The following is a 12981-nucleotide window of genomic DNA, read 5'->3' on the forward strand; positions in this document are numbered from 1 at the left end:
GATCTAGCAGCATCAATCTTCCCTTTAGTGAAAATATGGCCTAAGACAAAAGACAGCTCAACTCTGCTTTCCACAACCACTATTATGATTTGCTCACAACCTCCTGCCCCTCTCTCCCTTACACTGGCCCAAGAACTGAACTCTTTCATGCCTACAAGATACCACAAGAGGGAAAGGTTGAGCACACTAGATATAGGGTAGTGACAGAAATGTAGCCATGTTAGTCTGGGGTGGGTCTGGCCCACGAAAGCTCATCATCTAATAAACCATCTTGTTAGTCTTTAAAGTGCTACACTGTCCTGCATTTTGCTTTAGATATAGGGTGTTTGCATCGCTGCTGAGTGGGCTGCACTTACTTTAAATGCCTTCAAGCTCCAGAGCCATCAAGTTAGGGCCTTTGACTGGTACTTAATTCACATAAATTAAACAAACAAACAAACAAACAAACAAACAAACAAAACAAAAAGCAGCAGCTTTGCAGCCTGACTCTCCGCCACATGAAGAGACAAACTTTAATTAGTATTATTTAATGAGGGATGTAAAATCCCATGTAATTTGTTAACCGGTTAAACTATAGGTTTAACTGGTTGCCAGCTGGGCTGAAGCAGCCCCCCATTCCATGGAGGGCCTAGTCAGGCTGGAGCAGCTGGCCAGCTGCACTGTGAGTGAGGGGTTGCTCTGGCGAGGCTGGGCAGAGCCTGCCATACTGGGGGGGTGAAGTGGGGGGTGCTGTTCTGGCTGGGCACTGGTTAACTGATTAGCATGCTGGTAAGGCAGTGCTTACCAACTAACTGGTTAAATCTTTAAATCCTTAATCTCAATGGCTACCTTGTCTAAGCCCATTCCTAAAAAATACTCCAGGAAAAGAGCGGGTATGTTAGAAGCGTATGTTTAAAATTGAGACAGACCCAGATCTCAACAGTGAAATGGAGACCACAGGCTGGTGCATGTGTGGTGGTGTATAAAACGCTCAGAGACTCTCAGAGGTAACACCAGAGAGCATCCAGGCCTGCTTTGAAAAGCTAAAGCCACCAAGTCCTCACAGTGTTCATGGGAGCTCTGTGCTCACATTGAGAAGGGACTCATACTCATCCCCCCACCCAAACCTTGAGGAGGACAAGATCAAGTTCACTCAGACTTCTTGAGGGCAGCACTCGGGGGGAGGAGAAGAGAGAAAAGTTAGCAAGCTGGTTAGTTCCTGGTTTACAACATTACATTTCACTGAGGTCTATCCTGAGGCGCTCCGAATGGACAGGTGAGTGCTCTAGTGTCCAGTGAGATCTAAGTAGCTGAAGGTCCAAAGGGCCAGCAGAAGTCAGACATGGTCTACACTAGGCAATTGGGTTAGTATAGCTCCATAACCCAGGGGTGCGAAAAATCCACATACTGACCAACACAGGGGAACTGACCTAACCCCCAGCACAGGCTGGACTAGCTACTGTCTCTTGGGGAGGTAGATTACCTATGCCAATTGGCAGGGCTCGACGATCGCAGCGAAAGCCACTTGCCAGCCCTGCACCGTGCATGTGTGATACCCGCACTGCGCATGCAGGGACTGTTGGTGAACGGGGCGACCGGCTGAAATCTACTCGCCATGTGCGAGTAGATGTGTGTATTTGTTGAGCCCTGCCAACAGGAGACCCCACGGTGCTGCATACCACTATGGTTGAACTTCCTTGGTCCAGCATCCTTGAGACCTGACCTGGACAAGGGAGTTGCCAGATCAGAAGAGGACTGGGAGGGGGGGCACCAATCTCCCAGCTGGGCTCCTCTCCCCAGCCTCCTGGTCCCACTGGCTGAGGCAGCCCTGCGAGCTCCAGCAGCCCTGGCAGCCCTGCAGGCTCCGTAGCCCCACAAGTTCACCCCGCCCCACTGGCTATGGGCTCTGATGCCCTGCAGGCTCTGCTAGCCCCACTGGCCGGCAATCTCTGCCACTAGGGCCCTAGTCCAGCAGCATCTGGATGTTGCTAGATCATAAGAGTCATGGACCACAGAGGTTCAACCGGCACAGAATTTTTCATGTAGATGAGAAAGTCAGGGAGAGCTGGAGCTTTAAAAACCAGGAGATTGTTAAGCAAGAGCCAGTTAGAATCATCGAATCCTAGAACTGGAAGGGACCTCGACAAGTCATTGAGTCCAGTCCCCAGCTCTCACAGCAGGACCAAGCACTGCCTAAATCATCTCTGAAAGGTGTCTATCCAACCTGCTCTTAAATATCTCCAATGATGGAGATTCCACAACCCCCCAAGGCAATTTATTTTAGTGTTTAAGCACCCTGACAGTTTTCCCCAATGTCCAACCTATACCTCCCTTGCTACAACTTAAGCCCACTGCTTCTTGTCCTATCCTCAGAGGTCGAGGGAGAAAAATTCTCTCCTTCCTCCTTATAACACCCTTTTAGGTACTTGAAAACTGTTGTGCCCCCTTTCAGTCTTCTCTTTTCTAAACTAAACAAGCCCAATTCTTTCAGTCTTCCCTCCTAGCTCATGGTTTCTAGACTTTTAATCATTTTTCAAAGACCGACTCCATCTGACAATTGATAACAAGTTACCATTGCTCTCTGCAGCCCACCTCAAACACTATGGAGAGATGGTTCAGTGGTCTTAAGGATCAGATCTGCCACCAATACAATTGTCCGAAGCTCAAGCGTGGAAGAGCTGGGAAAACTTTAACCTTGTAGGGCCCCATAAGACTGATGGGCAATTCCTGGCATGTTGTGTGTGTTTCCATTTGTTTTAGTTTTTCCTCGGTGATGCTGTCACATAAGAATAAACGTGCTTAGTTAGAACACCAATTTATAGGACTGGTAAATCCCACCCATCATAGTCCACAGATAGAAAGCAAAACTCCCGTGCTGGCCATCAGGTGACCTGGCTTGCTAAAGGTATTACAGAGTAAGGGGGCTGTGCAGCCTTAAAACCCCGAGTCAGAAAGCAGTGAGAACAGGATCCTCACCCAGAAATAGATGACAGCAGGATTTCCGAGTCCTGACTGGGCACAGCTACTGTGCTGTGGGGCCAAGGCATTCCAATCACTGCCTTTCATTCCAGCAGCAGGCAAAGCAAGCCCTGTGTCTGTACCTCAGAAAGAGCTTTGGGTTGACAGGCCTTAAAGGAGACACAGTGGCACTTCTGAAATACAAATCTGAGTATCCCTTCGTCACAGGATTTTTGTGATCACAGACACTGAGAATTAATACCTTTCAAATCTAGTCCACTGCTGGGGAATGGAAATAACTGGAAAACACAAAGAGGAGAACTTTGTGATGGACTCTCCCCCCCCCCCCGCCCTATACCATGTGACATTGTCATGTACAGGCAGTCCCCGAGTTACGCGGATCTGACTTATGTCGGATCCGCACTTACGAACGGGGCTCTCTCGCCCTGGAGCTCGCAGGCAGCGGGACTGCCCAGAGCACAGCGGTCCCGCCACCTCGACCTCCGGGGCGAGAAAAGCTGCTCCGGGTGCCCCTGGTCTGCTGGGGACCGTCTCCAGCAGACCAGGGACACGGGGAGCAAAGCCGCAGCGGCGGCGGGGTCCCGCGCCTCTGAGGCTTTCCCAGAGCAAAGCCTCAGAGGCGCGGCACCCTGCCACTGCTGCGGCTTTGCTCCCTGTGTCCCTGGTCTGCTGGGGGAGGAGGGCGCAGCTAGTGCTCCCCCCCACCCCCCAAGCAGACCAGGCTTTTGTTGTGGACCCTGGGGTAGAGCAGCTGGGGTGCTGCCGGGTTGGTCCTGCAGGGACCTACCTAGCAGCCCAGCTGTTCTGTCCCAGGCTCGAGATTCAGCCGGTGTTGAAACTGATCAGTGGCTGATTCCAGGAAGCTGGGGGCAGAGCAATTCTGCCTCCAGCTTCCTGTAGTCAGCCCCTGGTCAGTTTCAGCAGCAGCGGCTGAATCTGGAGCCAGTTCCAACTTACATACAAATTCAACTTAGGGACTATAGGTTTGTTCTTATCTTGTACGTAACCCGGGGACTGCCTGTATATACAAATATGCATATCTTGAAGATACTTTGGACAAAATACCTCATGTAACCTACCAATTTTAATGTCAATCTGCTGGATCTGTATCTTATTTTGGTGCATGGATCATTCTTGTATGTAAAGTCAAAGATATAGGGTAAGGAATGGCTTATGGTTTTAAATGTGCAAATGAAAGCCATCAAGGGTGCTTCCAATGCTCAATGTCTGGGTAATCAACTTAATGACCTGTAAACAGCCTGGTTTTCTGTCTTAAGTTTGAGCAGTGATTGGTCATGGAAAGACACGTGACCAAACCAATTTATACCAGTGTACTAGTTTAACCAGGGGTTATTTTCTATGGAAGGGGGAAATGAGGAAACAAAGAATTTCCACCCAAATGGAAGCCTATTTAAATTGGAAAGCTAGAAGTCTTTGTCTTTGGCTGGCATGACACACTCTAAGGGAGCCAGAGACCACAGGGAGAAAAAGATCTTCCCTGGCTTGGAGGTTTTTTGCCCAAAATAAGAACAGTCTTAAGGTAAGCTTGCAATAAGCTCTAGGGTGTTAGAACTTGCTATGCATCTGCTTTCATTTTAAATCTGTAATTTACTTGGCTCTGTCCATTTTCACTTGCAACCACTTTAAATCCTACTGTTTGCACTTAATAAAATTAGTTTTATTTACTATCAAGCCCAGCGTAAATAATTGTTACCTGAGGGAGACATCTATGTATACATCCTCCTTTCATTGTTAAAGGGGGCTTGCCTGAATGGCTTATTTGGGGGGGGGGGGGGTTCCTGGATGCTGTACCTGAAACTGCATTCTCCTCAGATCTGAAATGATTCAGTGTCTGCATTGGTTTTCCAGGAGGGAGGGGAGAGGGGCAGTGATCTCAGATCTGTGCCTTGGCTGGGGGAGACCAGGAGATCTGGTTCAGCATCATAGCGTGGTGAGAAGCCCCAAAGAATGAGGAGGCCAGTGTCAGTGGCTTTATCAGCACATCAGGAAGCAGCCCCCAGGGATCTTCTGTGACTGGCACCCTGTCACAAACCTCAAGATGGAAACATTAAGCCGGTCAATCAGTGTGTACAATGGTCTTCATCCACAAACGCCACGCGCCACTATCAAGCTAAGAGCTTCTTTGCTCTACTTAGGTGGTGATTATACCAAAAGTGAGTTCTCTAGTATTAAATCAACTGCTTGAGCAACAGCTATGACAGAGCGTTGTATGGTACTCATCTGCATTACAGGGACTGCAACCCCACAAGGATCATTGAAAAGCATTTAACTGTAACTTATAACGGACATACTGGGTCAGACCAAAGGTTCATCCAGCCCAGCATCCTGTCTTCCAACAGCAACCAATGCAAGATGCCCCAGAGGGAGTGAACAGAAACAGGTAATTGTCACATGATCCCTCTCCTGTCATCCACGTCCAGCCTCTGACAAACAGAGGCTAGGGACACCATTCATACCCCTCCTGGCTAATAGCCACTGATGGACCTAACCTCCATGAATTTATCTAGCTTTCTTGAACCCTATTAAAGTCCTGGTCTTCACAACCTCCTCTGGCAAGGAGTTCCACAGGTTGACTGTGCAGCTGTGTGAAGGAAAACTTCCTTTTGCTTGTTTTAAACCTGCTACCTATTAACGTCATTTTGTGACCCCTAGTTCTTACGTTACGGGAACAAGAAATAACTTATCCTTATTCACTTTCTCCATACCTGTCATGATTTTATAAACCTCTATCCTATCCCCTTGTTTCCTCTTTAATAAGCTGAAAAGTCCCAGTCTTTTTAAATCTCTCCTCATATGACACCCATTCCAAACCCCTAATCATTTCTGTTGCCCTTTTCTGAACCTTTCCCAATGCCAATATAGCTTTTTTGATATGAGGCTACCACATCTGTCCTACTGTCTGGGCATTAAGAATTAGCTTATGTGCAAAAGCACTAGCTTACCAGCTCTTGGTTGCTTTTGAAGAATCGGTTATACCAAAGTGCTAAGCTGAACACCTTAGAAAAAAGCACTATGCTATAAGCGCTGTGCCTAGGAGATACCTCCCGTAAGACCTACGAGGAGAGAATGTGCATGCCCAATTCATCACTGCCCCTCAGTGTGCAGTGGATTATTCTGAATAGGTAGCATTTATCAGTGTGCACTTTTACAAGCAACATGCTAAGGCTAGACTAGACTTACTAGTCTGTCAGGCCAGTCACATGACAATAGGCAGGATTCCATAAGTACCGTTTGAACACAGCTACACTTGTATTTCCGTCCAGCGTAGAAGTGCGCTGCTTGCCTTACCTGTCCTGGCTAGGGAAGGCATGGTGCCCAGGGAGAGGGCCCTGTTCAGACGTCCAGGGAGCGAGGAGGAGGAAGCCCTACGTGGGGATCTGAAGAACTGCTGGTTCGTCAGCTGGAGGATGCTGGGGGGCGTTGGGATAAAAACAGACGGCGAGGCAGCAGAACAAGGGAAACCAATCCCAGAGCCATAAGGGAACAGAGTGACCGAATCCCCAGAAAGATACCTGTAAAGGACATGCACGACAGATATTCAGCAAGGGGTAAGTTCCAGCATCGACTCTTCCCTAAGCTCTGGCACGTGCAAGGCGACATAAAGCTCAGTGTTCTTCACAGTGCTGCTAAGTAGGAGTCGATGGGAGTGACAGTATTGTGCCAATGCTACACAGGGGACATAACACTAAGTTGATTAGGCCTGGCATCAAGTGGTGCTGGTGCAACAAATCGTACCCCACCGACATTCTATTTCAGCAATACAGAGAAAGCCACCCTGACTCCAGTTAGTGCAGGGGCTGGCTACAAACCATTTAAAGGAGCTTGCACAAGTTAAGGTGCTAGGCCTTGTCTACAGGAGTCAGTTGCACCTGATTAATTAAAGGTGTGATTTTAAACTGGTATACTTAAAACCAGGGCAAATGCCTGTGTGGACACTTTATTGCCGCTTAGCCTAAATCAGTTAGGGCGCATCTATACTGCACCCTTAGAATCAAAATAAGATACATAATTTGCATAGTGCAAATTATGTATCTTATTCTGATTCTTTTTCAAAGTACGCTATTTCAAAATTTGGCGTGTCTACACAGTGCCAAATTTTGAAATAAAACACTATTTCGAGACATCCCTTATCCCTCGTGCAACAAGGTTTACAGGGATGCCAAAATAGCGCGTCCGCTATATTTCGCAATAGCAGACGCGTTCAAAAGATACGGGGTAGCTATTTCGGGATACCAGGAAGTAGACGTACCCGAGGAACGGATTTAAGCAACACCAATAAAAGCTACTCTTAATCTGAAGTAAGTGCCCCCCACAGGAGTTTGCACTGGGTTTAAGTAAACCAGTTTAAAATGGCACCGTCACGTAACCAGGTGAAGCTGACTCATGGTAGATAAAGTCTAACTCCACTTAAAAGGATCTCACAGTAAAGCAACATCATTCCCTGCTTCAGCAGCAACCCATCACCTCTGCCCATAGTGCTCATCGTAGGTTTGCTCTTCTTGTATTTAGAGGGAATGATTTTTGCTGCAGTTAAACGCAGCAGTGGCCAATGTGATGAGCTCATTTATTAAGGCCATTTCAGAATGCAGGTAGGTCTTGGACAATAGGATTAACTGTTGCTGATTAGCAAGGAAGCACGTATTTTTCTTGGTTCCAGGACACTGACACAGAGTGAGCGAGTGTGTGTACGTGTGTACACACATTTTTAGTGAGTCTACTGATCCTTTATCACATATCTATCAACACTTAAGTCTTTCAGAGTCGAGGTGGAAGGTGTAAGAGAAAAGTTGATGTTTAGACTCCTGTGGAATATTCCCTCGTGGGATTCCATTAACTTGTGTTGTGGTACAGGGTTCAAAGCAGTTGGTGGGCCAGATTCTCAACTAGTGTAAACACTGGTATAATTCCACTGGTTTAATGATCAGCTAAGAATCTGACCAGAAGCTGGTAACTAGAATGCTTTCTGATGTGCAGAAAGATACAGTACCAAGTGGTGTATGCTTGGGATTGCCATGATGTTAATGGGAGGTAGGTGGTGAACACACTAACTTCCATCACTGGAAGTCAGAATTAAAACTTAGGTCATACCAATATAATGAGCATTAATATGATGGGCTTCTGCTCACTAGCACCTAGGTTCTCTAGCTAGCTCTCTAACCAAATTACTTTTATGGTCCCAATCACTGTAGTATGTGAGCATCTCACAACACATTATCCTCATAACTCTCCCCCTCCAGTCCCCTCCCCATCTCTCCTGCAAGGCAGAGAAATGCAGCTATCCTCATTGTACAGAGGGGTCAGTGAGGTACAGACATACACTAAGGAACTTGCCTGAGGGGGCACACAGACTCTGTGGAGGAGCAGGGACTTGAAACCAGATCTCCCAAGTCCTAGGCTACTGCCTGGCCTTCTTCCACTCCTCTAGGGGTTGCAGTTCACGACTGACATGCACTAGCAGAGTTAGGCAGGGGGAATTGTGCTCTCCGTGGTTGCACGTTGCTTGATTGGTTCATCACTTTAATCTCTCTTACTTTCATGGACAGACACACACACAAATAAATAAATAGGAGTTCTTCATGTGGAGAAAAAAGTGTAGACAATTAAAAAGCTTGCCTATAATCCAGAGTAGTGATTCTCAACCTATTTACCATCATGGCCCTTCAGTGTTATCCACACAACATATATACTACCTATATGGCCCTGAATGTCACATGGGTTGCAGCTGTGTGATTGGGCAGAGAAGGGTCTGTGGAGAGAAAACCAGTGATGCAAACACCTTATCAGCCCTGGTCATTTCAGAAAGCTTCAAACCACTTCTCAGGAGGGGACCAAGATACAGTGCGCTCCAGGCCTAACCATGTAAGAGGATATGTAGACATACCAAAGCATCAGTGTAAGACTGCATAATAAAGCTCTCAACTCACAACAGGGTGCAGAGCAGGGAAAGCCACACCACAGGGATATTTTGTTTTGTTAAACAGTGCAAGACAAGACAGCTTTCCAGCATTTGACACACAGGATCACTCCATACAAATAAACTATGCAATTGGCAGAATTGTCTTAAGAGGTCTCTGTTCTACCACCTACCTTTGTATTGGTTCATAGGCCTTCTAATCAGCATAACAAACAATCAAAGGGTATTTACATTTCTTCCCTCTCCCATTCCTCCTGACAATTTTGAAGCTTCCATGGTCATCAGAACCCTTGGGTGTCTATGCACCTCTCAGGTGAACGATTCAGCGTCTCACACACACACGGCAGACTATGCAGCACACAGAATGCTGTTTAATGAACCTACAGAAAAGCAAGGCTCATGAAGGCTCCAATATCAGATATCGTGGGGCATGCACACACTTCAGTTTCTGGTAACCTCTTTAAAAAAAAAAAAAAAATTTAAGAGGGCACCAGAAAAGCCTGCTTTATTCTAATTGTATACAACAGAGCCCCATAATATGATGTAAGACTGGTTTAAAAAAAAAAAAAAAAAAAAAAAAAACACACCCGTTAAAAACTATAGGTAAAAAAAGCAAAGGGTGGTCAGACTAACAGGTTTAGCTCCTGGTGGGCCACCGGAACGGCAAATCGCCGTTCCTAGCCAATGGGAGCGGTGGGAATCTGTGTCCTGGTCTGCACTGCTTCCTGCATTTCCCATTGGCTGGGAACGCCGATCTGTGGCCAATAGAAGCTGTAAGCACCATACCTGCAGAGGCACAAGCAAATACAGCGGCGGTGGTCTGTCAGGGGCTAACCCTGGTGAACCGCTTCTGTCTTATTGCCCAACCGGATCCACATGCATACTTCAGTCCCATTAGTTAGTGCGTCAGAAGTCTAGGGGCTTGGATTTCAAGGAAGTGACTTCAGAGTAGAGTGATGTGGGCCTGTGGTTACACTGAGCATCATCTGGTTAGATAAACACTTCACAGTTTTGCAGTGCCCTCTAGCCAAGGATCCCAGACTCTTGGAACATTTAACGAATCTAGTCTCAACATCCCCGTGGAGGTAACGTTACTTGAACAACAGATGGGAACACAGACCCTGGAAGGTGTCTAAGGTTATACAGCAAGCAGAACAAGAAGTAGATCCCAGAATTCCCTGATCTTGTGTTCTGATGTATGGTGGTTTATGCTACATAGCCTTTTACATCTAAGGAAGCAAATGCCATTTTCTCTCATGGATAATGAGGTGATACAGAGACACAATACAGCAACAAGACAAACTTGTCCACAACAAACAGGTTAATTTTAAAAGTTCACTGTAATTCAAAGACTAGAACCTGGGAGAAGTGCTCCACTATCCAACCAGTTTCACATATCAGGCTAAACAAGATCTGCACCAGCCAGCCTTGATAGAGGCAAGCAGCTTATTAGTTACCCGAAATCTTCCCTCGGCTTAGATTGCAAAGGGCGTAGAACAAGATGTTATGCTTCTCAAGTCTAGCATGACCCTTTAATGCTTGCAACACATACACACAACCACTCGTCCAACCCAGACCCAAGCACCATCAGTAGAGCTGAAAGACACACAAATGGGCTGGAATGGAAATGAAACAAGATGTGACCATGGAAGACACCCATAACAGAGAAATACCCACCACATACAAAGGGCTACCTTCAGACTGCATCCCTCTGTTGGCAGAGGGATACAGATTAGGCACTTTGAAAGTGCAAGTGAGCCCAGGACTTAAATATCCCAAAAAAAGGAGTACAGGATCTGCCAAAAAAGCTCCCCGCTGTCAGCAGAGCCGCGGCTAGACTTTACTTTCACTCTTGAAAAGGCACGTGATCGGCACAGCGCCCAATCCTGAGTATGCAAATGAAGCCCGGGATATTTAAATCCCGGGCTCATTTGCACTTTCGAAGTGCCTAATCTGCATCCCTCTGTCGGCAGACAGGTGGCCAGATCCAAATGAAGGAAAGATCAACGAAGGAAAAAATCCTAGCTATCACATGTGGTTGGTCAGGTTTCTTTCTCCTACCTCCACATTTTGTGGCACAGGGTTTGACTTTGGATGGCTCCTCTAGGTGCCTGAACACAATGTGTATGGCTCACTGGCTGTTGGAGCCTTCTCACTTGAGAAATTTGAAGATTTTTACACTTTTGGAGTCCGCTGCTGGGATTTAAGCTGCTGTTTGCGTTAGATTTATCCCTGGTTCTTTTCCTGTAGACCTTGCTGCTCTACAGCTTCACTGCACCCTAAACCTCACCCAGGCAGAGGGCTCCAGTCTCCCAGACAGTGGAAGCAGTGAGGGAAATTCTTCCCTTTGCAACATCTTGAAATGGGAATTCTGTCAGGAAGGAAAAGAGCAGCCAGATAATCTGAGGAGATTGCATGTGCACATCATGCCCCTGCCACTGACTGGGGGAGGAGAGGTCAGAAAAAGAGACTCTTAGTTGGACTCACTGAGAATAAAGTTAAGCCCTCTGGCAGCTGTTTTTAAGTCAACAAACATTGCTTAGTGTATGCAAAATCCTGCCCTTCCAACTACATCCATCTTGGGAGGCCTGTCCAGCAGGGCCTTCTTCCCCATCCACCATAGTCAGCAGCGAGTTAGCTGTAGTTGCTAAGCTGTGCCTGAGGACCTACCATGGAAACTGGCTTCCAGGCCTGTATAGTCTAGCTCAGTGTTTCTCAACCTTTTTTTAATAAAGTACCCCTTTTTCAAAAAACAAAAAAACAAAAAAACAAAAACCCAAACCAAACCAAAACCTTATCATTTTTATTTTTATAATTATAAGTATCTCCAGTATCTACAGTTTTCAGACACAGTGTTTTTCCCTACAATTGCAATACATTTGTTTAAAATAATTTAATCGTAGCTGGGCAGGCACTGAAATTTTTGGGTATAAAGTACAAAATAATAAAGCACTGTAAAACGTAACTGAATTTTTATTTTTTCTCCAAATTTCAGTTGTGTTGACGTGCCACCCAGACTTCTCTCGAGTACCCTGTATGGGTACTCGTACCACCGGTTGAGAAACACTGGTCTAGCTCTCATCTAAGAAGCTGAGAGGGACAGATGGGAAGGATGAGGAGGAAGAAGAGTCACTGTGCAGGAAGCAGCCACATCAGCCCCATAAAACCCAGCAATGCAGGATAGGGCAGCAACACCTTCTCTCTGCCTTCCCCAGGGATTAAGAACAGGCGTGGAACGGTGTTGCTCCATGTTGTGCATGTGTAGCGAGCGAGGCTATAAATATTCGAGCAGCCGCAGCAAAGTGATAAAAAAAGGCTTTGGAGTCAAACTGGCGTTGGATATAGTCCGGGCCCTGAAGCCGTTTATTTTAAAACTTGGTGTCATGAACAACAATCTAGTATCTTGAGTAGTGTTTACAGTGATTCTAAAGTTACCAGACAATCAGCTACAATTCTACTGTACAGATAGTGTTAAATATTGGTTAAATAAAAAGGTTGCCTGATCTGGGACAGTATGCAGGACTGGAAGAGCCGCCTCCCATGAGCAGGGCCTTCTCTATGCCAAAGCTTTTCCGCACTCTAGAACAAGGCCCACAAACAATTTTCCCTCTAATCTTTTCCACCAACATGCAGATTTTTCAGCCATGTGTGGAATAAATTTTTATGTGCACCGAGGCATATGTGAATGTGAATCACCAGTGGAAACACACAGCCTAGCTGTGGATGCTCTGCTAATCAGCTGGGCAGCATTTGAATCTCTTCTGAGCAGCTGCACAAGCTCACAGTTGACAGGGGATGCTGCCCACAATGGGTTGTTTTATGCTAAGGGAAATGCATAGGGACAATTTGCCAGCTCCATAACGGAGAGGGCGAGAGGAAGAGTCAGTGTTAGGATGTGCTAGCAGGGCTCACAGGGATCCACTCTAATAATTGGACTAGCACAGGAGGGGGGGTGTGCGGTAAACCAAGACAAAAATGCAATTAGACCAGATAATCTGCTTTTTACAACATATGCCTGCTCTGCCCACTGGAAAGAGACACACAGCATCAGCTTTCGGGCTCCCTCCATCCTGGCGTAAGTAATCCCT

At 46.5% G+C, this 12981-nt stretch overlaps 1 protein-coding gene across 5 annotated transcripts in view; it reads right to left on the bottom strand.

The window, feature by feature from the left end:
• TMEM201 (transmembrane protein 201) overlaps positions 1-12981 on the bottom strand; it is a 58824-nt gene that overhangs the window by 12949 nt on the left and 32894 nt on the right. For 4 of the 5 annotated variants that reach the window (XM_075906244.1, XM_075906240.1, XM_075906243.1 and 1 more), the window contains exon 7: positions 6268-6491. The exons of the other annotated variant lie outside the window; for it this stretch is intronic. In XM_075906244.1, coding sequence (XP_075762359.1) covers positions 6268-6491 — 224 coding nt within the window. The remainder of the gene's footprint in view (positions 1-6267; positions 6492-12981) is intronic. 5 annotated transcript variants of the gene reach the window in all.

Source organism: Pelodiscus sinensis, chromosome 23, assembly GCF_049634645.1.
Source record: "Pelodiscus sinensis isolate JC-2024 chromosome 23, ASM4963464v1, whole genome shotgun sequence".
NCBI lineage: Eukaryota > Metazoa > Chordata > Testudines > Trionychidae > Pelodiscus > Pelodiscus sinensis.